Source organism: Sceloporus occidentalis, unplaced genomic scaffold (assembly GCF_023333645.1).
Source record: "Sceloporus occidentalis isolate IW3139 unplaced genomic scaffold, rSceOcc1.0.p SCAF_3, whole genome shotgun sequence".
Lineage (NCBI taxonomy): Eukaryota > Metazoa > Chordata > Lepidosauria > Squamata > Phrynosomatidae > Sceloporus > Sceloporus occidentalis.
Genome location: NW_028316983.1, coordinates 122,368,824 through 122,394,372, shown reverse-complemented (window position 1 = coordinate 122,394,372; position 25,549 = coordinate 122,368,824). Strand labels below are relative to the sequence as shown.

Below are 25,549 nucleotides of genomic sequence, written 5' to 3'. Positions count from 1 at the left end.
ACTCCAGAGAATAGGACCTGGATTCAAACCAGAAGAAAAGCAATTCCACCTTAACATTAGGAGGAACCTCCTGACAGTAAGAGCTGTTCGACAATGGAACACACTCCCTCAAGGTGTGGTGGAGTCTTCTTCCTTGGAAATTTTTAAACAGAGGCTGGATAGCCATCTGTTGGGGATGGTTTGATTGTGATTTCCTGCATGTCAGGGGGTTGGAGTAGATGGCCCTTGTGGTCTCTTCCAGCTCTATGATTCAGTTCAGAAATCCAAGCTTTCAGTGGTAGAAACAGTGGTAGAAACAGAAAAGTTTTATTTGGAAACTATAAGATGTTCACCATAGACATATATTGTTAGGGCTAATGAGTCAGGGTTAGCATGGCATAAATAATGTATATTGTTCTTAACTGCCCTCAAATCAACCTCAACTCATGACAACCCTGTGAATGAGACATTTCTAAGACCCATGTCTTCAACCTTTCTGCTCGGGTCCTGTGGGCTCAGGCCTTTGTCATTTCTAATTTGAGTCTTACCATCTGGCAGATAGGAGTTTATCAAAGAGAAGGAATTTCTTTTAATTTTGAATGAAAAGAAAGTGAGGCCAGAACACATTCACATGAATTCCCTTGTTCAGTGAATTTACGTGAATTTGTATTGTGTTCGAACTGACTTCCCATTGCCCAAAAACAGCTTGCCATTACCCAAAATTGTGTGTGGTAGTCTATCACCCATTAACGTGAAACCCCATGATTGCATTTGGACTGCCATTGGATTATACTTCCAATTTCCCTTGTCTGATAACATCCATAGTCTTCCTTTCTTTCTCGTTCTATTGCCCCCCACCTTTCCTAGCATCAGTGTCTGTTCTAATGATGAAATTTTCCTCATGGTATGGTCAAAGCATGACAGTCTCAATTTAGTCATCCTGGCTTTCAGGGAGAGTTTAGGCTTCATCTGTTCTAGAACCCATTTGTTTGTCTTCTTAGCCATTCATGGTATTCTCAGTACTTTTCTCCAGCACCACATCTCAGATGAGTTGATTTCTTTCTATCTGCAATTTGTACATGTATTTTTTCATATATACATTGTACCTCTCTTCTAAACTCAGCTCAGGTAAAAGGAGAATTAGATTATATTTAGGGGAGAAATAAGGTAACAGATACAAACATGCAATTATTGGGAACTACTTATCACCTAGACTTTGATCTCCATCAGTGGAGAAATGGCAAGAAGGTACAAGAGTTGCAATGTCTTTATTAAATATCATTCAACTGCAGATTTGTGTTACAACATATTGATATTCAGTCTTAGGCCCCATTCAAACCATGAAAACAATTTGGGTTGAATCTGGGTTGAATCCTTGGTGTTTACACATGTCCTGAATGCACCTGATGCACTTTGGAAAGGTGGGACTAGCAAAAAAGCCCCACTTAACCTGGGATACTTGAAACCAGGTTTCCCCCCAAGTTTTGCCGAAAGATCTGCATCGATCTGCATATGCATCTGAATCGATTAATAGAATCATAGAATTGTAGAGTAGGAAGAGACCACAAGGGCCATCCAGTCTAACCCCCTGCCATGCAGGAAATCATAATCAAAGCATCCCCGACAGATGGACATCCAGCCTCTGTTTAAAGACCTCCAAGGAAGGAGACCCCACCATGCTCCGAGGGAGTCTGTTCCACTGTCGAACAGCTCTTAGTTTCAGAAAGATCCTCCTAATATTTAGGTGTAATCTTTGTTCCTGGAGCTTTCATCCATGGTTCCAGGTCCTAGTCTCTGGAGCAACAGAAAACAAGCTTGCTCCATCCTCAATAGGACATCCCTTCAAATATTTAAAGAGGGCTATCATATCACCCCTTAACTGTCTCTTCTCCAGGCTAAACATACCCAGCTCCCTAAGTCTCTCCTCATAGGGTATGGTTTCCAGACCCTTCACCATTTTGGTTGCCCTCCTCTGGACACGCTCCTGCTTGTCAACATCCCTTTTGAATTGTGGTGCCCAAAACTGGAGACAGTATTCTATGTGAGGCCTAACCAAGGCAGAATAGAGAGGCACTACTACTTCCTTTGATGTAGACACTATACTTCTATTGATGCTGCCTAAAATTGCATTGGCCTTTTTAGCTGCTGCATCACACAGTTGACTCATGTTCAATCTGTGGTCTACTAGGATTCCTAGATCCAATTCACAGCTAGTATCCTTAAGCCAAGTATCCCTCTTCCTATATCTATGTATTTCAATTTTTTAAAAGTGATTGATTGATTGATTGCCTTACATGCAGTACGTTACATTTCTCTATGTTGAAAATCATTTTGTTGCACCCTTTGGGTTCAGCCGGTCAACCAATTACAAATTCATTTAACAGTTGCCTTGTCTAACCCACATTTTACTAGCCTGTTTGCAAGAATGTCATGGAGAACCTTGTCAAAGCCCTTACTGAAATCAAGGTATGTTCCCTTCATCTACCAAGCTGGTCATTTTATTTTTTTTTTAAATGGAGATCAGATTAGTCTAGCATGACTTGTTTCTCAGAAATGCATGTTGACTTTTTGTGGTTATGGAATTGCCATCTAGATGTTCACAGACTCTCTGTTGAATGATCTGTTCTAGAATCTTTCCTGGTATTGATGTCAGACTAACTGGGTGATAATTGTTGGGGTCCTCTTTTTTCCCCTTTTGAAGATGGGGACAACGGTTGCCCTCCTCCAGTCTGCTGGGACTTCTCTTGTTCTCCAAGAGTTCTCAAAGATTATTGCCAATGGCTCTCAAAGATTATTGCCAAGGGCTCTGAGATTACATTTGCCAGGTATTTTAATACCCTTGAATGTAGTTTATCTGGTCCCGGAGATTTAAATTTATTTATCAACATATTCCTGTACCACCTTTTATTCAGTGCTGGATTTCCCCTATTTTGTCCTCTGCCCCATTTTCCTCAGGTTGAGCACCCTTTGCCTTTTGTAAGAAGACAGAGGCAAAGAAGGTGTTGAGTAATTCTATATTTTCTCTGTCCCCAGCTAGCATTTTGCTATCTTCTCCACATAGTGGCCATACCATTTCCTTTTTCTTCTTTTTGCTGTGAGCACACCCCCCCCAAGCCCTTTTTATTGTTCTTAATCTCTCTAGTGAGCCTGAGCTAATTTTCCCCCTTTTCCATTTCTTATACATGCCCTGTTTAAAACTTAGCTCCGTTGAAAGTTCTTTAGCCATCCATCCTGGTTTCTTGAGACACCTCCTATTTTTCCTCTTGATTGGAACTGTTTAAAATTCTGCCTTCAGTATCTCCCTTTTTATAAACTCCCATCCATCCTGAACCCCCTTCTCTTTAATTATTCCTGACTACAGGATCACGCCTAGTATTTCCCTAAGTTTGCTGAAATCAGCTTTCCTAAAGTCTAGAATGCATGTCTGACTATACCTGGCTTCTCCTTTCCACTGTATAATAAATTCCAAGATAACATGGTCACTTCTGCCTAAGCATCCCAACACTTGCAGCCCATTAACCAGCTCATCCCTGTTGGTTATGATCAGATCTAAAATAGCTGACCCCCTTGCTGCCTCTTCCACCTTTTGGGCAATGAAATTGTCTTCCGGGTAAGACCTTAACATTTTGGCTGAATTTCACTTCCAGGAAATTACTACATCTTTCCTTTCTGAGTGTGTGGTGATCTGTTTTGGCAAGGCATCATCCAATTCCTCAGTTTGACTTGGGGAACAGTAGTAGACTCCCACAATAACATCCCTGTTGTTTCCCTCCCCTTTCATTTGTATCTAGATATTCTCCACCTGATTTCCAGAAGATAAGTCCTGGATCACAGTTATAAACAACTCTGACATATAGTGCTGTTCCTCCTCCTTTCTTGTTTGGTCTATTTCTCTTAAAAAGGTTATACCCTCTATTACTACATTCCTATCATGAGACTCATCCTACCAGGTTTCAGTCCGAAATCACCAACCGCTGCCAACCATGTGGTGATCCCTGAGGGCAAAGCCCTGTGCGTGACTATTACTCTCAGGGGATCCCTTTAAAAAAAAAGAACTTTTTGCTGCCACCACCCAGTGAATGAACTATGACTATATTTATACGTAGCTCCACAGCTACACCTCCCTACACTTACACTGGGACTTGTGAGGGATAGAGAGAGAGATCTAGTTTCCTTTCTTGCTAACCCAGAGCAATCAGTAGCCGAGTTAAGGCACGTCTACAGGAGCAAAGAGACAGCAGATGCTTTTTAAGAAAGAAGTTTATTTTAAAAAGGGATAGAATAGGATAGAAAGAATTTATATCACTCTTGCAAAGCCCCCTTTCCTTGCAGGTCAAAGAACATAGTTATAGAGTTCATTCCACACAAGCCATTGTTGAAAATAACAAAAGGCCTAAACGCACTAAGCTAACACGTTCCTAACTACTCACGCTGTGATGGGATTTGCAGTCCTTTTGAGTTCCTGGATGCAGGGAGGGCCCCTTGCCTCTCAACCTGCATTCCCCTGAGTCTGTGTCTCCCAGACTCCAAGAGACACCATCTGGTTCCCCCCAGGAGAGAACAAAGGGAGAGACAAAGACCCGCATGGCCGCAAAGGGCCTTTTAAAGATTTCCCATAGAAAATTCTTGAATCTCGCGGTCCTACTCTCTGATTGGTCAGTTAGACCTTGCATCAGCTATGATGTCACAGCTCATTAGCATGTGATGTCATCTCTCATTAGCATGTACCTCCTCCCAGATTAACCCTTTGTAGTTCAGGAGAAGTCCTCAGGTGACTGGAGGACCAGTCATCACAGATGCCTATCATATCATATTTGGTTTTTTGTGCTAGGAGTTCAAGTTAATTCTGTTTATTTCCCATGCTCTTTGCATTAGTGTACAGACACTGAAGACCATGGCTGTTAGCTTCTTCCTGAGACAAGTCTCTGATTCACTTCCTCTGAGCACAATCCCTTCACAAGACCCTTAAAGAAATAAAAGCAGTTAAAAGTAAAGGAGAAGCCTTGAAACAAAGTACCCTCTGTTCTTTGCTGTATGCTTCTCTTTAGTGTGAACTTTCTGTGACTCACAGAAGCCCCATCCCCTCAGGAAAACATACTCACCAATGTTTGTTTTTTTTTAAAAAAAAAAACCCTCACCCAGTCAAAGTGGCTGCCAAGACACTTCTCTCCTTCTTTTCCCTGGCAAGGATTGAGACTGCAAGCTTGTGGCAGGAGTTATAAAGGCTAGGTTGTTAGCCCCTCCCCAGTGACTCACAGAAGACCCACCCCCTCAGGAAAACACATGCACCAAGATTTTGGGGGGGAAAAACTTCACCCAGTCAAAATCTGTATTGTTCTTTGTGGGGGTTTTTTGGGCTATGTGACCATGTCTTTCTCTAAAAATGCCAGCCACAGATGCAGGTGAAACATCAGGAATGAACTCTTCTAGAACATGGCCATATAGCCCGAAAAACCCACAAAGAACTATGGATGCCGGCCATGAAAGCCTTCGACTTCAAAATCTGTAACATTAAAGGAAGGGAGGTGGTTCCATTTTAACTTGACACAATGGCATGTGTGGATAACACAAGGGTTAAAGTGACTTGAAGAGATTCATGAACCCAAAATGTAATGGGAACAACAAATCTGATATGCATCAGCATGGCAATCCGCATCTCCTCAGGACAGAAAATGAGTGTGAATGCCCCTCTAGTAACACACTGAAAATCCAGACTCCTTATGTTTAGATGAGTTATTCCTGTTTCCAGAGGAAATTGTTTGCGCTGTGTGTGTATGTTTATACATGTACAAAAGAGTGGGTCTCATGGAACATGTGGTATCATAATCAACTCTTTTTTCTTCTGTAGGATTATGTAAACTGCCTTCACACAGCAGTATGATGGATGACATTGATGAAAAAATGGGAAAGAAGCTAAAATGGTATGTTTCAGGTGCAGATGTTCCCTTTTTCTAAGCTCAAATAAGTGAAAATCCACCAAATTTTCTGCACTTGTTACACATGATAATATACTTTGATTTTCTGAACTGAGTAGCTTTAAGTATTCTGTATTGTACAATATGCTTTGAATGTGTTGGTCTTTTTTATTTTTAAATTCACTACACACCTCTTCTACCAATAGGATGCATTTTTAGGAAAAAATATTATAACTGTAGTATAATTTTTAACTCTATAATTATATACCAATTACAGTAAAATTATTAATTAATTTTAAAAATCCTATCATTTTATCTTGGTACAACTGCTACTGTAAATAGGAAAACAGGGCAGGATGGAGGAATATATTTAGGCCAATAAGCAATTTTAGACTTTATGTAAAACATTTTTTCATGTAATTAACTACAACACCCTCAAATAGTTAGGGCACATCTGCAGAATAAAGTTATATCAGATATTTAACATTTTATTTGCCTGTTTCACAATAATCTTGAAAACTATAGTTTGTTTACTGTAGGAAAGAATTTAGTATTCTCCCAAATTCATGCTACAGCAATAGCTATTCCTCTGTGCATCTGGAGTTTCAAGCCATTTTCCAACAGAAACCAGATACAGATTATTCAGAACAAAACAGGGATTTCTTCCAATTTTCCTGCTCCTCTTTGAAAGGTATCCACTAAACATATTTCTTCTTTCCTTAAGGTATGGACAGAGTGATACTATACAAACGGACTATATTGTCTACATGGATGAACTCGCCTCCAACATAGGCATCAAGCCCAACCTTCCACTCCTGTTCCTGACAGATCCCAAGCTGGCTCTGGAAATCTATTTTGGCCCTTGTAGTCCATATCAGTTTCGTTTAATAGGGCCAGGGAAGTGGAATGGAGCCAGAAATGCCATTCTTACACAGTGGGACCGAACACTTAAGGCCACGAAGACTCGAGTTGTACAGAGTACTCAGAAGTCTCTCCTACTCTATTTTTTGCTCAAAATATTTGTCCTCCCACTTCTCCTCATTGCTTTTTGGGTGATGTTTAATTGAGTAATCATAAACTAAACATCAGAATAAGTGCATAGGATTCAGATAAACAAGAGATGGACAAGTGTAGCCTTACAGATATTATTGGACTGCAACTTCTATCAGTCCTAACCACCATAACCTATAAACAATGCAGAGACTTGCAGTTCACTATAATCAGTATATTTCCTAGCAGTGAGCTAAACATTGCTTCCCCCCCCCCCCAACAAATATAAAGCCCACCATAAACTGGGAAGGAATTAAAACTTTCTGCACAGCTCCCCCTGCTCTAAATTTTCTCTAAAGAAAAACTTCTCAGGAAATGTAAGCATTGCTTAGCTGTGCATGTTAGGCTCCTCATGTGTACTGTGCAAAGTGGGGAAAGGCCTAAATCTTGTTGTTAGCCCTGACTAAAGTGTGTGTGTGTTGTATGCCTTCAAGTCATTCCCGACTATGGCAATCCTAAGGCAAACCTATCATGTGGGTTTCTTGGCAAGTTTCTTCAGAGGGGGTTTGCTATTGCCATCCCCTGAGGATGAGAGAGATTGACTTGCTCAAGGTCATCCAGTGGGTTTCCATGGCCAAGGAGATTCAAACACTGCATGCCAGAGTCCTAGTTCAGTGCTTAAACCACTTCGTCACACTGGCTGACTAAATTAGACCCATTAAATCAAATGAAATTTACCTATGACTCACCATTTAGCAGTTGATTGAATGGATCTACTCTAGTTGAGACTAACGAACAGGATACCAGTAAAAGTTTTGCTGCATGCTACACATTTAACACAGCAAGTACTGCCAAACTATATGTGATGCCACATTGTTTAAAAATGTTTTTACTGAAAAGCAAAACATGTTAATACCATTTTTATTTTTAAAAAAGTTTATAAACTAATGATTAGCTATATAAACTTAAAATTGAAGCAAAGTGGGAAATATACAGTGTCCATGTTCTAGCAATAATCTAGCAGTACATGCACAAAAAGTTTATTTTTAATCTCAGAAATCCAGTTTATTTTAAAGTCATGATTCCTGGTGCACAACAAGCATGATCTGTGCAAAGCAAAACAAACACACATGATTAAGAGAGCTTCCAGATCAACAGTTCTAGCCTTTCCAGTTAAAAGATGGTGCTAAACTTTTCCTCCTTCACTGACTTTGAGGAAAGATAAGCAGTGAGAAAACAAGTAGAAGTCGAAATCTGGAAACCCACCCAGGGACAGGATGGTGGCACTATAAAAGTCTCCTTTATTCACTATGTAGGATCTGGTTCACTCAAATTTTACTGTATGTGCATGTTAAAAGGCCTGACATTTTAAGCAAAAGCCATTCATTTTGCAAATACTAGGGTGCTGTAGGCTGTTTTTCAATGGAGGGAACTGTGAAAACCACCTCTAATATTCCTTAACTAAGGCCCCATTCCCACTGGGCAAAAAAAGCGATTTATATTGCCTTTCCTTCTGGGAAAGGGAAAAGCGAGCCTCTATTCCCCCAAGTCCCTTTGCCTCCTAAGCTCTCCTATGTCTTCCCAGAGTCCCTCTGGGAAAGGGAGCCTCGATCCCCCCATATCCCTTTGCCTCCCAAGCTCTCCTGTGTCTTCCCAGAGTCCTCCTGAGAAAGGGAAAAGGGAGCCTCTATTCCCCCAGATCCTTTTGCCTCCCAAGCTCTCCTCTGTCTTCCCAGAGTCCCTCTGGGAAAAGGGATCCTCTGTCCCCCCCAAGTCCCTTTGCCTCTCAGGCACTCCTGTGTCTTCCCAGAGTCCCGCTGGGAAAGGGAAAAGGGAGCCTCTATCCCCTCAATTCCCTTTGCCTCTCAGGCTCTCCTGTGTCTTCCCAGAGTCCCTCTGGGAAAGGGAAAAGGGAGCATCTATCACCCCAAGTCCTTTCTGTTAGGAAATGACATGTATGTGACCACAAGATAGAGCTGTAGCAGAACCTTCTACAGTTCCAGTGGCAGTTGACAGTTGACACTTGCGTTATGGAATGTTGATGCTGCCAGTTCTTCTGTGAGTGAGAGTGTCAGTTATGACAGTTGGTGTAAGAGTAACTGCCTCTCTGTTTTGTTGTTATGGTTGTTTGGTTGTCAAAGTATTTCATTTATTAAAATAACTTTATTATTAAAGCCCTCGTGTAGAGTGAAGGCTTGAAGTGCTTTTGTTGTTATTTCTCAAGCCGAGAGCTCAAGGTCGTTTGGGGTGGTGAAGGAATATTTTCCTTCTTGGCTTGAATACCTTTGCAGACATCTCTTCAAATTCCTTCTCCCTGGCGTCCTGTCAACGTGGTTCAACTCTGCAGGTGGTCGTGGTGGACACAGCGCGTCTTTCTATGCCCCAACACTTTTGCCTCCCAGGCTCTCCTATGTCTTCCCAGAGCCCCTTTGGGAAAGGGGAAAGGGAGCCTCTATCCCCCCCCCCCAGTCCCTTTGCCTCCGAAGCACTCCAGTGTCTTCCCAGAGTCCCTCTGGGAAAGGGGAAAGGAGCCTCCATCCCCCCAAGTCCCTTTGCCTCCCAGGCTCTCCTGTGTCTTCCCAGAGTCCCTCTGGGAAAGGGAAAAGGGAGCCTCCATCCCAATTCCCTTTGCTTCTCAGGCTCTCCTGTGTCTTCCCAGAGCCCCCCTGGGAAAGGGGAAAGGAGCCTCCATCCCCCCAAGTCCCTTTGCCCCCCCCCCCATTGGTTCCTGGGCTGTTTGAGGGGGGGGGGGCGATCGAGCAGGCATGTAAAAAGAAAAGAAAAAATAGTTTAAAATGGTGTTCAATGGCTCTCCTCACCGGTAGATCTATGAATGTGGAGCGGGGAGGAGGTTGCAGGGGGGCGTAATGTGTTTACTGTGTTTGGAGGTCAATGTAGCAATTTGCTATGTTTGGACATCCAACAGAGTACCTAGGCGATCGAAAGCTTGATTTTTAAAAATAAATAAATTTGTCTACACATGTGATTGCCTTACCCTGCTTCCCACTCCACGGGGGGGGGGGGGGGAAGCTACACGAATGGGGGGGGGGGATGGCACCGGTAATGCAGGAAAGAGAACAAGCGGGTGACACCTCCAGGCCAGCCCCTTGAGCACTGCTTCTCCCATCCCCAAGTTCCCGAATCAGACTCGGGAGGTGCAGGAAAAACTTCCAAAAAAGTACAGTCAAATTAACCTGGATTATCCACCACTGATTCAGGTTTTCCCAGGAAAAATCGATTACATGGGAATCAGATCCGAATTCCAATGGTAATGAAATCGATGCAATGAAGATCCAATGAGTGTTCAAATGGGAACGATGCCCCCATAATCTGCGTCTTGATTGGCTTTATAAGCCAGTGGGATTGCGGCCTAAAACAACTCTGTGGGTGACTTGAAGGTATATGCACATAGCATCTTATTGTACAAAATTAGGAGTCAATCTATAAATCATTATTGGAAATGCATGAGTGCATCTCCATTACATTTTTTTAAAATTTCCCAATAGCCGCTACTGAAATCCTGCTCCCCATGCTGTTTGCCTCAGCAAGAAAAACATGATCTGAGTACATTCACCTCTCCATTAAAGGTGTCATTTGACTCAGCCCAAAATGTAGGACATTTAAGGTCCTCCATTTTTCTTAAATGTCCTACATTTTTGGCCGAGTTATGTCCTGCAGTTGTCCTACAGTTTGGTCTAGAATTTGTTCCACATTTTGTCCCTGGTTTTAGTGGACAATTATGGCAACCCTACATGGAGGTAAAGATGTTCATGATATGAAGGGAAACATTAGTACCAGCAATTGTTTGCACAACTTGGTGCTGTTAAAGGTCCTGTACAAAAGCCAATAACAAAAGCTAGCAAATACTAGCTATTACATAAGTGGGTGGAACTAGTCTGTTGAACATATTATTACTTAATACTAGCTATTACATAAGTGGGTGGAACTAGTCTGTTGAACATATTACCAGCTTTACACAAGTTCTTCCCATCAGAACAAAATGCTATGGAAGGAATTTTCCATCTCAAGTTTTATTACAGTACATTAAATTTGGAAAGTGATCAAGTTTACAAAGTTCATTTACATAAATCTATCCCAAAGAGGGCGTTTTTTGTCAAGAGAAGTGTTTCATCATCTTCCTAACCCTACATTTCCCTCTTTGGCATTCTGTGACTTGGATTATAAAAAAATTGCTCTAGGACTGCCTGGGCAAGCTTGTGAAATCTCAGCGGACTGAACCAAGGCTTGTAAAGTGAGGTAAGAGAAGGGAAACTTATCCATCATTCCATTTTGACAGTATTTAGCATTTAATAACAATTAGTCATGAAAAATTTTGACAAATTGGAAAATAGTCACTCTGTATGTGCTCAGAGAAATTTGTTATTTGTGCCATATATTCTTCAAACATGAACATTGCTCTCTGTTTCTCTCAGGTATCCAGCCTCATAAATGCTTGTATTTAGGTGGAAATGTAAAGTAGGAAATAATAATAATAATATCCACACTTCAATGATAATTCTGCTTTATCTGGTTTGGATTATTTTAACGTTGCATTCCTATACAGCCTTGCCTGCAAAAAGGCATCCTAAACTCATTCAGATGTACTTATAAATCAATATACATAGTGCATAGTGTGGCTATCTTTGGTGTTTGGGGAAGGGGTTCCCCTGGTAAGAGCAGACTCAAATTTGTGGACTCGGAGAGTTGTGAGGATTGCCAAAAATGCCACAACAACAACAACAACAATGAAAGAAAAAGCCAAAACAGTTTTTAAGTTTTTTGTATGTTATGTTTTTTATGCTTTTTAAAATGTTACTTGTGGTGTGACAAGGACCCATTTAAAATAAGGATTATGTTTCCTTGAAGCCTCCTTTGCCTCTTTTAGGGCAGAGGATCAGAAAGGGGGGGGCACACCACATCTTGAAGGGCTAAAGGCTACAGCAACAATGGGGAGTGGGGATGGCAAAATTTATTTTTATTTCTTATTTTTCCTTTAAGCTTTTTGTTTTTCTTGGCTTGCCTCATGGCACCAAATTCTCTCTGCAAAAAAATATGATCTTGTTTTTCATTTGAAAATTTGAAACTATAAATTGAATTTAAAAACATGTTTTCCATTGTAATCTTATTTAAACTGTTTAGTTTTCATCTTCGTTTTCTATATCTTCATTGTCTCAATCTGCTGTTTTGCACCTACAGATGGTTTTTCTCCCATGACTTCTTATTTACAGAATTCATTGCTAATTGACATTCAATTAATTTTCTCTCCTCCCTTGGTTTTTACAAATGCGTGAGTCAAATTATAGGTGAGTTTATGTGTGAGTTTAAAGGCTTTCTCACATGAGGCAGGTAAATCACAATTGCAACAAACCAATAGCATCTTCAGTTGGGGCTTATCACATGACATCATTCCTATTCTGTTGTTCTCCAGTGGAAGACCATTTGGAAAGTGCTTCATTTTATTAACACAACAAATCTGTTAATAACCTCCTTTCCCTGTACTGTTCTGCTATGCGTGCCAGAGGTGGCACTCAGAGCCCTCTCCGTGGGCACACATGCTGTCACCCCAGCACAGAGTTTGTCAGAGTTTCTTACTAGAAAGCCAGAGGGACGTGGCACTTTGCAATAAATAAGTGGGGTCTGGGTTGCAGTTTGGGCACTCGGTCTATGGAGGTCTTTAAACAGAGGCTGGATGGCCATCTGTCAGGGATGCTTTGATTTGGATTTCCTGCATGGCAGGGGGTTGGACTGGATGGCCCTAGTGGTCTCTTCCAACTCTACGATTCTATGATTCTATGATTCTATGATTCTGTAAAAGGTTCTCCATCACTGTGCTATGGTTTCCTTTCTATGATTTCTTTTCAACTGGCAAACTAACTGAGAAACTTTAAAAAATAAAAACAAATCCCATATTAGAAAAAAATAAAACCTGTAGTAAAAGGGGCAGCCTTACTCAGCAGGCTGGCCCAGTTGCTGTGCCGGGGGAGCAGCGGCTCCTCGGAGGCCACCTGGTGGGTTGCAGTCCTGGCATGCTGTGCGGGGGACTGCTGGGACTGCGATTGGCTGTCCAGGGCAGGAAGGGGAGGCTTTGCTCCTGGCCCCATGACTACAAGTCCCAGAGGGTGCTGGGACAGGAAGGGCCCCCTCATTGGGCAGCGTCAGCAGCAATGCCACTCAGGATGGATTGTTTGGGAGTCCAGGTAGACGGGATTTCTGCACCATCCTGGCCCCTCATTGGTCCAGGGGCGCAGGGCCGGCTCTAGATATTTGGCCACCCTAGGCGAGAAATATTTTGGCACCCCCTCGTACCCCCTCAAAATGTAGGGAAAATGTAGGACATGATGTACGACAAAATGTAGAACAAATTGTAGGATATTCAAAAAATGGAGAACACAACCAACTAAAAGCCAAAAACATTAATAAAAAACAATATAAATTCATGTTTCTCAGTCATGCTCAAAATGGAAAACATTTTGATATTCTTCCTGGATAGGAGGTTGGGATATAGCTTTGTGTGTTTTATGTGTTGGACTAGAAGGAACTTCCTGACAGAAAGGACTGTTCGACAGTGGAACAAATTTCCTCAATGGAGACTGGCGGAGTCTCCTTCCTTGAAGGTCTTTAAACAGAGGCTGGATGGCCATCTGTCAATAGGGATGCTTTGATTGAGAGTTCCTGCATGGCAGAAGGGGGTTGGACTGGATGGCCCTTGTGGTCTCTTCCAACTCTACGATTCTATGATTCTATGACTCTGGAGACCAGGATTCGATGAAAATCTGATTCTCTCCAACAGAGCAGGCTAAATATCTTACAACACTATCTGCATCATTTTAATTCAGGCTGCTATCACACTGGAGAATCAATATTGTTTTATATGACTTTAAGACATTAATGCTAGCGCTATGGAATTCATAGTTTGCAACTGCACCAGAGTTGCTACAGACAAGGCTAAATATCTGCTTCTGGACTCGTCGCTCCAACTGACATCTCAAGTGGATGCGATGGTCAGAAGCGCTTGCTATCAGCTCCGGCTGATACGCCAGCTGCGTCCCTGCCTGGGCCGGGGGGGACCTTGAAACGGTGGTACATGCTCTGGTAACCTCTCGATTGGATTTCTGTAATGCGCTCTACGTGGGTCAACCCTTGTACCAAACTCGGAAGCTTCAATTAGTGCAAAACATGGCTGCTAGATTGGTTACTGGTTGCTCCAGAGCTGATCATATAACACCTGTTCTACAAGATCTTCACTGGCTGCCTATTCGCTTCTGAGCGCAATACAAGGTGTTGGTAATTACCTATAAAGCCTTATATGGCTTGGGCCCAGGTTACTTGAAGGACCGCATCTCCCCATACAATCCGCCCCGCACACTCAGGTCAGCCGGGAAGAATCTATTGGTAGTTCCGACTGCGAAATATGTATCTACCTCGCAGAGAGCCTTTTCTATTATGGCTCCAAAAATTTGGAACACCCTTCCCGATGAGCTCCGCTCCATCATCTCCCTAGATCTCTTTAAAAAGAGACTCAAGACCTACTTCTTTCATCAAGCTTTCCCCCATGCTCACTGATACTATGTTGTTCCCCCCCTAGATATATGTGCATCTTGGATTGGGCCATTGGCTTAACCGGTTTTAACTTGGTTAATTGGTTTAACTGTACCTGCAATTTACACAGTTTTAATGTTTAATCGTTACTTTATTGTTGTATTCTCGAGTTATGTACACCGCTTTGATCAATGTGGAAAAATGGTCTATAAATAAAATTATTATTATTATTATTATTATTATTATTATTATTATTATTATATGTGGCCAGGGAAGGAGAGGAGCAGAGAAAGCAAAAAGAGGCTGTGCGCAAGAGGGCACAAGTGATTGCAGCAGTGTTCCAGGGCAATGATAGAGGGAATGTGAAAGGAAGTCGAGGAGGAAATAGAGGAGGACAAAGCAGAGGAAGAAGAGGAAGTGGTTACCCACTTCCCAATGGTTGAAGGCTTTGTTATCAATAAGGTTTATTATGTTGTTATTGTTTCTAATAATAATGATGATTGTGTCATGCATAATATCGCGCATGAGGTCAGCAGTAGAAACCATTACTCAAAAGGTGATGAGAAAAAGTACGATAGCAGTAACCAAAACGATGTATGCGCGACTCCTAGACGAACGACCTATGGAAATGAATACAGGAATAAGTAGACCAAAACAAAAGATATATGATGATGTTGAATAAAATAAGTGCTTACTTGTTTGCTTAACTCGCTGCACAAGTAACAAAAAGAAGGGGGGAATGAAGGAAAGCTAAGTAAATTAAGAAAAATGGCACCCCTCTTGTTTTCCTGTAAGGCAGTTGTATAAAGCTATGCCACATAGGCACTAAATGCTGACTGCCACATCAGCAACACAAACCTGTGTGATGAATTTGTGCACGTATACAACTAATCAGTGCCTGACTTACCATGTCAAACAATAACCCATCATGTTAAAGGTCAATTGTGCGATACCGAAGAATCTCCTGCTAGTTAGACATAAAAGTTAAATCGTATTCTTCCCCTCAGGAAACTATAAAGTTAACTATTACTGAGTATACAATTATCCTACATTTGTTACTTGTTTGTCTCTGACTATAAAAAGTTTGGAACTGTGCTAATAGGCGCAACAGTTTTTCTTTAGTACTTCTTGAATAAAACTTGTATTTTGCTTTGGACCAGATTTGATCTCCCCTGACTCCTTTGTGAAAGGCTCCGACCTCCATGAACCCCAGTTTCTAACAAGAGGAGATTGCAAGCATCCCCATAGCAAAGCTACCCCCCCCCCCCCAGATGCAGACCCATAGTGATCTCCTTTGCCTCCTTTTAAACTGTTTTTGGATTGATTCCTATGGGGAAAGGATGAAGATGGAGAGAGATGGAGAGAAAATTGGTATATAACCATTCAAACAGAACAGGCTATGTCCTATTCAAAAAGAATAAACGTGGTGGAGAAGGAGCAGCATTATATGTCAAAGACAAATTCACCTGTACAGAAATCCAAGAGAGTTATCAGAGTGGACTAGTTAAGAGCATTTGAGTAAATATAAATGGATAAATAAATAAAAGAAACATTATAGTAGGAGTCTACTACAGTTCCATCAAACCAAGAAGTGGAGGTGGATGATGCTTTTCAGAAACCAGTCTCAGAAATCTCAAAAATTAGTAGTTATGGGGAAGTTCAGTTATTCTGATATCTGCCAGATATCTCAGACAAAGGGCCAAAACAAATAGCCCAGTAAGGCCGGCTTCTAGCTGACTTGGAGATGTGGCATTTAAACACACCACACCCCCAAGTCACTTGGAAGCTGCACCGGTGATTACACACCAGCTGGCTTCCGGGTGACTTGGGGGCATGGTGTTCACTCGCCCCAGGAGAGCCACTACTCTCACATACCTCATATACCATTTGGACTTAATTCTTGCCAAAACTGTCCATTGACTCTCTTGAAGTGTTTATATTATTGAGAGAGAGAGAGGAGATTGCAAGCATCCCCACAGCAAAGCAACGCCCCCAGATGTAGACCCATAGTGATCTCCTTTGCCTCCTTTTAAACTGTTTTTGGATTGATTCCTATGGGGAAAGGATGAGGATGGAGAGAGAGAGAGAGAGAGGAGATTGCAAGCACCCCATAGCAAAGCAAACCCCCCCCCCCCAGATGCAGACCCATAGTGATCTCCTCTGTCTCCTTTTAAACTGTTTTTGGATTGATTCCTATAGGGAAAGGATGAGGATGGAGAGAGAGAGAGAGAGAGAGAGAGGAGATTGCAAGCACCCCCATAGCAAAGCAACCCCCACCCCAAATGCAGACCCATAGTGATCTCCTCTGTCTCCTTTTAAACTGTTTTTGGATTGATTCCTATGGGGAAAGGATGAGGATGGAGAGAGAGAGAGAGAGAGAGAGGAGATTGCAAGCACCCCATAGCAAAGCAACCCCCCCCCCCCCAGATGCAGACCCATAGTGATCTCCTCTGTCTCCTTTTAAACTGTTTTTGGATTGATTCCTATAGGGAAAGGATGAGGATGGAGAGAGAGAGAGAGAGAGGAGATTGCAAGCACCCCCATAGCAAAGCAACCCCCACCCCAGATGCAGACCCATAGTGATCTCCTCTGTCTCCTTTTAAACTGTTTTTGCATTGATTCTTATGGTGAAGGGAGGTTAAGCTGAGGAACTCAGGAAAGGAAGCTCCAAACCCCATGCCTCCCATCTTCCTGTTTCCTGGGAGAAGCGCCAACTTCCTATCCCAAGCCAAATTGCAGAGGAGAAAGGGAGAATGTTTCCCTGGCGCTAGAACTCATCCCCAAAGCCTCCCCGCTGCCATGAGAGTGCTTCTCCGCTTGGCTGACATCAACTGAAGGTAAAAAAAATCCCTTCATTTCAGTCCGCGTATGCTCAAATCAGCGTATACCAAATCCACGTATAATGAGGGCGGACTGTGTACTGCTTAGTTTAAATAAAGCCATTCCTTATTATGCAGTTGATCCACGGGCTTGCCATCCATGGATCCAAGCATCCGTGGATGGCCACACCGCCATTAGGGACAGCCCCCATTTGTCCTGTGGTGGCATGTGCACACAGCCATGCTGCCATTCAGTTCCGTTGTCTCCATTTGCGGCCTGGCCACATGGGCATGCTGCCGTTGGGGACAATGTGGGCTTGAGCATCTGTGGATTCTGGTATCTATGGGGCGGGGGATCCAGAACAGATCCCCTGCAGATACCAAGGACCAACTGTATATTGATTGCTCATAACCTTTGTTTCATATACCTGCTAAGTTATGCTGAGTTGTAACTGCCTACATTTTGCAAAAAGAAGTGCCAGGGACAGCAAGAACTGCTGTTTCTAGATAACATATAGTTTCCTAGAAACATTCATTCCAAGTAAATGCTTTGCTGGCAAGGTCATTCAGATCTGCAAGCTTAGTGATAAAGAATTTGCAAACATAAAAAACAGTTTTGCTCATGCCATTCTAGCTTGTACAGTTAAACTACAAAAAGCTATGTCTTTTCAATAAAAGGTGTTCATCTTGTCTCAACCTAAAGATTCTCAGTAACAGCTGATGTTCCCTTTGATAAAAGAGAAATTTTGTTTATTTTCATTCATCCTGGGTTCAGGATCCATCCTGAGCTCCCCTCCATATCCTACATGGGCAGGATACGATAAACTGATATCTCACTTTAACTCTTACATCTGTGTGGAGTATTACTGGCTTGAAAGGCTGCTTGAGAAAGTATGAAGATGAGCTGTTATTCCTCCACAGCCTTGCTTTCTGCTTTTTTGGCTTGAAAGCTTGCTTTACACTGTGTAAAGTGTAACTTCCTTTACACTTTCAGCAAAGAAGAACTCCTGTTCTTTGCCATTTCCTTTAATAGATCACTGCTGGAAAGAGAAAGGCTAGTCCTCTCCAGGCCTAATTGATTGGTGTGAATTTTCTCTGGGGAGGAAAGAGGGAGGGGAAAGTGGGGAGATCGATAAGGAAAAAAAATTAATGTGAAAGATGGCAAAATGAGCAGCAGGAGCGCGGAGGAGCGTTTGGGGAGGAGCAGCGCCAGCCAGCCCCACGGACCAACAGGCTTCCCTGCAGTCCCCAGCTGAGGAGCGGGAGGGGTATAAAGCCCCCCGACACACCACCTTTCCCAGCAGGAGCGTGGAGGAGCGTTTGGGGAGGAGCAGCGCCAGCCAGCCCCACGAACCAACAGGCTTCCCTGCAGTCCCCAGCTGAGGAGCGGGAGGGGTATAAAGCCCCCCAACACACCACCTTTCCCAGCAGGAGCGCAGAGGAGCGTTTGGGGAGGAGCAGCGCCAGCCAGCCCCACGGACCAACAGGCTTCCCTGCAGTCCCCAGCTGAGGAGCGGGAGGGGTATAAAGCCCCCTGACACATCACCTTTCCCAGCAGGAGCGCGGAGGAGCGTTTGGGGAGGAGCAGCGCCAGCCAGCCCCATGGACCAACAGGCTTCCCTGCAGTCCCCAGCTGAGGAGCGGGAGGGGTATAAAGCCCCCCGACACACCACCTTTCCCAGCAGGAGCGGGGAGGAGCGTTTGGGGAGGAGCAGCGCCAGCCAGCCCCACGGACCAACAGGCTTCCCTGCAGTCCCCAGCTGAGGAGCGGGAGGGGTATAAAGCCCCCTGACACATCACCTTTCCCAGCAGGAGCGCGGAGGAGCGTTTGGGGAGGAGCAGCGCCAGCCAGCCCCATGGACCAACAGGCTTCCCTGCAGTCCCCAGCTGAGGAGCGGGAGGGGTATAAAGCCCCCCGACACACCACCTTTCCCAGCAGGAGCGTGGAGGAGCGTTTGGGGAGGAGCAGCGCCAGCCAGCCCCACGGACCAACAGGTCTCCTCGACATAAAATTAGGGAAGGCAGACGTTGGCAGGGAAGACCATTGGTCGCCCAGCCGTCCTTTAGCGACAAATTGGGCTCCTTTGAAGCCCAGGTTTCCATTCCACGAAGGGGGGTAACTGTGCGGACTCGCAGGGGGCCTTATGCGCTTCTTCTGAAGCAGACTTCTTTAGAGGGGTCGCCTTGGAGGGAGGGAGAGGGCCGCAGAGTAGCCAATGTCGCTTAAGGTAAGCTAAGGCTACAGTCTGCCATATTTCCCATTGTAACATCACCAAAAAAGAGACTTTGTTTAAAATTGCTCCTTTGCAATTACATTGCAGAAAACCCGGACTTTTATTTTTTTTTTATTTTTTTTTAACTCTTCTAGTCTCATTAAGGGCCAAATTTGGTTTAGACTCAGAAATAATCGTAAAAGAATATTAAAGGGGAAATTAACATTTTTATAATTTAGAATAGGAGATAATCAAGCCAGAACTGATTTAAAGAAAGATATCTATTGATGTAAAGGTATTTTCTTTTTTCGCTCTTATTACTTAATTACTTTTCTGTATCAATAGAACAACAAGTGATATAGTATAGTTTAGCACAGTGTTATTGAAGGAGATATGGCCACAGGGACAAGGTCAAAAACGCAAACACAAATTCAATCATATACACAAACTAAAGTGTTTTCGAACTCAAGGAGAGGATCTATAGAGACTCCAAAGCAAACAGACATAACAATGACGATATTGAAAGAATTAAGAGAATTTAAAACACAAAGTAGACAAGAAATGAAGGAAATGAGAGATGAAATAAGGGCAGACATGCACAAGGAAATTGACACTATAGCTAGGAAAATTGATAAAATCTCAAAGGAGATATTAGATATAAGGGAAGACGTAGAGGAAGTAGCAGAAAGAACCAAAGTACTGGAAGAAAAGACGGAGAGAATAAATAAAGAAAGAGAACAGGACAAAAATAGTACACTTTGGCAGGAGATCAGATATAGGAAACGAAGTGTAAAAATTAGAGGTCTCCCAGAAAAAGAAAATGAACAATTAATGGATGAGCTTATACCAGAACTAGCTAGATTCATGGACATAAAGGAAGAAATATTAGATATACAAACAGAAAAGATATTTAGAATTAATTCAACATTTGCAAAAGAAAGGAATCTTCCCAGAGATGTAGCTATCTGTTTCACAAACATGAGAATTAGAGAGAAATTATGTCAATTGAACTATGAGGAAAGATTTCTGATAGACGGGAAGGAGGTTGAAATATTTCGAGATGTGCCATCATATGTGTTAAAAAAAAGACAAGAATATAGATTTTTAACCCAGGTGTTACAAAGGAAAGAAATAAGATACAGGTGGGAAAAAGTAGAAGGCATCACAGTAACATATAGACAAAAAAGGTATAAGCTAAATACTATAGAAAAGGCAAAAGAATTTTATAAGAAACTAGCTATACAATTGAGAAGAGAAGAGGTAGGAAAGAAGGAAGGAGATAAAAAGAAAGATGAAGAGGTAATACAGTCAGAGGAATACAATAAAGGAGATTTAGATGTACAGACTACTGAGGCAATTGAAGATTTATTGATTTTGGACCTAGGCACTCAAATACCTACTGAAGAAGTAATAGTTGAAGGAGAAATTAATTTGGTGGAAGGGGATTAAGATGTACTAATTTGATAAGGATGAAAGAAATCAAAATTGGTTCATTTAATGTAAGAGGTCTGAATAAAAATCAAAAAAGAAAAGAAATTTTTCATTATTTAGAAAAAAATCAGTTTGACATAATTTGTATACAGGAAACCAAAATAAGAAATAATGAAATGAAATACAGTATTTGAAAAATCCAAAATTAGGAACAATTTTCTACTCGACAGAGGAAAAAAAAAGGAGAAGAGGGGTGGCGATTTACGTCAACAAAAAATACGAGGCAAAAGAGGTATTTAAGGACAAAGATGGTAGATATGTGGCGATAGAAGTTAATATAGGTGAAGAAAAAGTGGAAGTTGTAAATATTTATGCGCCTCTTGAGAAAAAAAATGACTTCTTTACTAAACTGAACAGAGACATAACAAAGTGTTCTGGAAACAAGTTAGTAATAGCAGGTGACTTTAACGGAGTATTAAAGCCAAAAAGAGATAGACAATCAAAAAGAAAGATTAAAGGAAATCACGGAAAATTACCTAAGGCTTGCTATGAAATGATAGAGGAACATAATCTAACTGATGTATGGACTCATTTGTACGAGAATAAGAAAGGCTTTACATGTTTTTCAGGAACACATAACTCACTATCCAGGTTGGATTCATTTTTAGTGACAAAAAATCTTTTGTTAAGGATTAAGAAAATGGAAATCGCTCCAAGAATATGGTCGGACCACAATCAAATAGAAATCATTTTAGAAACTCAACAGCATAAGAATCAGTGGTCCTGGAGATTAAACGATAATTTAATCAAGGAAAAAAAATTCATAGATAAATTAAAAAAGGAAATAAAATTCTTCTTTAAGGAAAACAGAACCAAAGAAGTTAAAAGCAAAACAGTCTGGGATGCTTTTAAAGCAACAATACGAGGGACGTTGATTAAAAAAGGAGTGGAAATAAAAAGACAAAATCAGGAAAAAGACAGAAAAGACAAACAAGATTTAAAGGAGTTAGAAGATTTGCTAATAAAGAATAAAGATAACAATAAAATAAAAAAGCAGTACACTTTACTAAAGCAAAAAATGCAACAGAAATACACTGAAGAAATAGCCAAAAAATTAAAGTTTATAAAACAAAAACATTTCGAGGGAGCAAATAAGCCTGGTCGCTGGCTTGCATATAGACTAAAGAAAGAGAAAGACAAGAATAAAATAAACAAAATTAAGACAGGAGACAGAATGATAACTAATCAGGAAGATATTATGAAAGCATTTGAAGATTATTATAAGGAATTATTCAGGGAAAATATACAAAAAGAGGTGGAAAACAAGATAATAAAATATTTAGGAAAAAGGGAAGTAAATAAACTAAATAAGGAACATGTCGAGATTTTAGAAAAACCTGTACAAATCGAAGAAACAATTCAAGTAATAAAAGCATTAAAGATAGGTAAATCTCCCGGACCAGATGGTTTCACGCCATTATTTTATAAAACATTTGAAGAAGAAATAGGGGAAGTACTAACGCAAGTCTTTAACAATATCGTGAAGGATGGAACCCCCCAAACATGGAACACAACCAACGTTTCTGTAATACTTAAAGAAGGAAAGGACAGTACGAATATGTCAAATTACAGGCCTATAGCCTTATTAAACATTGATTATAAAAATTTTACTAGTATAATTGCTAACAGATTGAAAAGGATTCTAACAGAAATAATAAATACTGACCAGAATGGCTTTTTACCTGGTAGACAGTTAAGGCACAATATAAGAACAATTTTAAACACTATTGAATATTATACCATACATAAAGAAAAAAAAATGGCACTTATTTTTGTGGATGCCCAAAAGGCCTTTGATAGTATAAATTGGAGATTTATGTTTCAAGTTTTAAAAGTTATGGGCCTGGGAGAAAACTGTTTAGCAAGTTTACAACATTTATACTCTGATCAGAAAATCCAACTAATTATAAAGGGGCAGAAAACTAACTACATACCGGTTGAAAAAGGTACGAAACAAGGATGCCCACTGTCTCCACTGCTGTTCATAACCACCTTGGAGGTGTTAAACAATGCAATCAGAAATAACAAAAGGATAAGAGGTGTTAGAACTAAAAGTCATGAGTATAAGATAAGAGCCTATGCTGATGATATGGTACTGATGTTGGAAGAACCAAAAGAGAGTATAGAATATATCTTAAAAGAATTGAATGAATTTGGCAGTTTATCTGGCATTAAAATGAATAAAGAAAAAACACTAATGATTACAAAAAATATGGAATCGAAAGAGGACAATGAGTTAATGAGAGGTTCAGGTATTAAAATTGTAAAAAAGGTAAGATATTTGGGCATATGGATAACAAACAACAATAGTGCATTATTTGACAACAATTATAAAAAAGTGTGGGACCAAATAAGAAACGATTTGAGGAAGTGGAATAATATGGATCTATCCTTGTTAGGAAAAGTGTCTGCCATAAAGATGAACGTCTTGCCAAAAGTAATGTTTTTGTACCAGAATCTTCCTATAATCACACAAGACAAAGTGTTTACGGTTTGGAATAAGGACATCAATGAATTTATATGGAAGGGAAAAAAGGCAAGAATCAAAATGCAAATATTGAAAAAAGACAAGGGTAACGGGGGCTGTGCGCTTCCTGATTTAAAAATGTATTACTGGGCATGTGGTCTGCTTTGGATATCAGATTGGATAAAAGCAGTGGATACAAAATTGTTAAGTTTAGAATCATGCAACATGAGATTTGGATGGCATGCCTACCTTTGGTACCAGAAACAACAAGTAAACATAGATTTTCTTCATCATGCTATTAGAAAACCCCTAATGAAAATTTGGAATGTAGTAAAAAAAAGATATTATCAAAAAATACCAATATGGGTCTCAACGCAAGAGGCTTTTTTCGGTAGATGGATGGAAGATACGAAATGGTTAAGGTACAAGGATATATTAAAGACAAATGTAAGAGGAGAAACAGAAATAAAATCTAGGGAAGAATTAGAACAGGAAGGTAAAAATATTCATTGGTTTGGATACTTGCAGATAAAATCCAAATTTAATCAAGACAAGGAGAAGGAGGGATTTGAAAGGAAAGAAAATGAAATAGACAAGTTAATATGGGGCAAGGAAAAAGGCAAGATAGCGAATTTATATAAAATACTTATTAGTTGGGAATTAGAATGTGAAACTGTAACAGATTGCATGACGAGATAGGCACAGGATATTGGACATCCAATTAGTATGGACGAATGGGAAAACTCTTGGAAAAAAACCATGAAATTTACAGGCGCGCAAGACCTTAAAGAAAACTATGTTAAAGTATACAACAGATGGTACTTCACACCGGCTATAATGGGGAAAATTTACAAACAATGTAATGATAGGTGTTGGAAGTGCAGACTGGAGAAGGGTTCATATTTTCATATGTGGTGGGGATGTAAGGAAATTAAGAAATTTTGGGATAAGATTCATTGTATGATACAGAGGATATTGAACATAAAATTTCCTATGACTCCAGAGTTGTATTTATTGAACATGACCGGCTTTTTAGGAAAGGAAATAGAAAAGCTTTATTGGAAAATTATCTTGTATTTTATAACGGCCGCCAGAATAATTTTGGCAAGACATTGGAAAAACGAAAAAATACCTGATATAGAAGATTGGGTACAAAAAATAATGGATTTAAAAGAAATGGACAGACTTACTACAATATTAAATGATAAAAAAGAAGATAAAAATTGGAAGCGGTTAGAGGTCTTCCTAAAAGAATATTGGAAATTGAAAGACTAAGTATACAACTGTGATGAGCCACAGGGAGAGTTAAAATATAAACATAAATATCAAAGATTTGTGTTGAAGTATACATTATATGTAAACATAGAGTAAGGAAGAGAAATCACTATATTCGTGAATATGGTAATTTGCATGGAGCAACAAGTAACAAAATGTGATGTAAATGAAATAATATGGTTTGTAACAATGATTTATTGCCACTGTTATTTCAATTAATAAAAAGAATTAAAAAAAAAAAAAGAAAGATGGCAAAATGTATTTATTCCCCTCCTAAATATTTAAATAATTTGTGCAAAGGTCCTGTTCTTCAGGTACACTAAGTGTAATCCTAGGTATGATTATTGAAGGGTGTAGGGAAGATAACAGACAAAGTGGAGAAAGCCAGTCTGTGTTCTCTCTCTCTCTCTCTCTCTCTCACACACACACACACACACACACACACACCCCTCTGCCTCTGCTTCCTTTCCCCGTTCACTGTACCTTTCCTAAACAGTCCTCAAACTTTCTCTCACCCAGGAGTTTATCACACGGGAGGAATTTCTCTTAATTTCAAATGAAAAGAAAGTGGGGCCAAAATGCATTCACGTGAATTCACTAGTTCAGCGAATTTATGTGAATTTGAATTGCGTTTGAACTGACTTCCCATTGCCCGAAAATAGCTTGCCATTGCCCGAAATTGTGTGTGGTAGTCTATCACGTAATAACATGAAACCCCATGATTGCATTCGGACTGACTTCCATTGCCCAAAATTGCATGTGGTAGTCAATCACAAAATAATGTTAAACCCCGTGATTGCATTTGGATTGCCATTGGATTATACTTCCAATTTCCCTTGTCTGATAAACTCCCTAGTAATT

At 40.8% G+C, this 25,549-nt stretch overlaps 2 protein-coding genes across 3 annotated transcripts in view; both read left to right on the top strand.

Moving 5' to 3' along the window:
* Nucleotides 1-9,071, top strand: part of LOC149316687 (flavin-containing monooxygenase 3-like) — a 54,262-nt gene extending 45,191 nt beyond the window's left edge. For both annotated transcript variants that reach the window (XM_089516043.1, XM_089516044.1), the window contains 2 exons: nucleotides 5,828-5,900; nucleotides 6,619-9,071. In XM_089516043.1, the coding sequence (XP_089372169.1) occupies nucleotides 5,828-5,900; nucleotides 6,619-6,961 (416 nt within the window). In that variant the 3' untranslated portion in view covers nucleotides 6,962-9,071. The remainder of the gene's footprint in view (nucleotides 1-5,827; nucleotides 5,901-6,618) is intronic.
* Nucleotides 9,072-11,038: 1,967 nt separating this feature from the next.
* Nucleotides 11,039-25,549, top strand: part of LOC149316686 (dimethylaniline monooxygenase [N-oxide-forming] 2-like) — a 61,772-nt gene continuing 47,261 nt past the window's right edge. The window contains exon 1 of the mRNA XM_089516041.1: nucleotides 11,039-11,141. The gene's annotated coding sequence lies outside the window, so the exon portion shown is untranslated. The remainder of the gene's footprint in view (nucleotides 11,142-25,549) is intronic.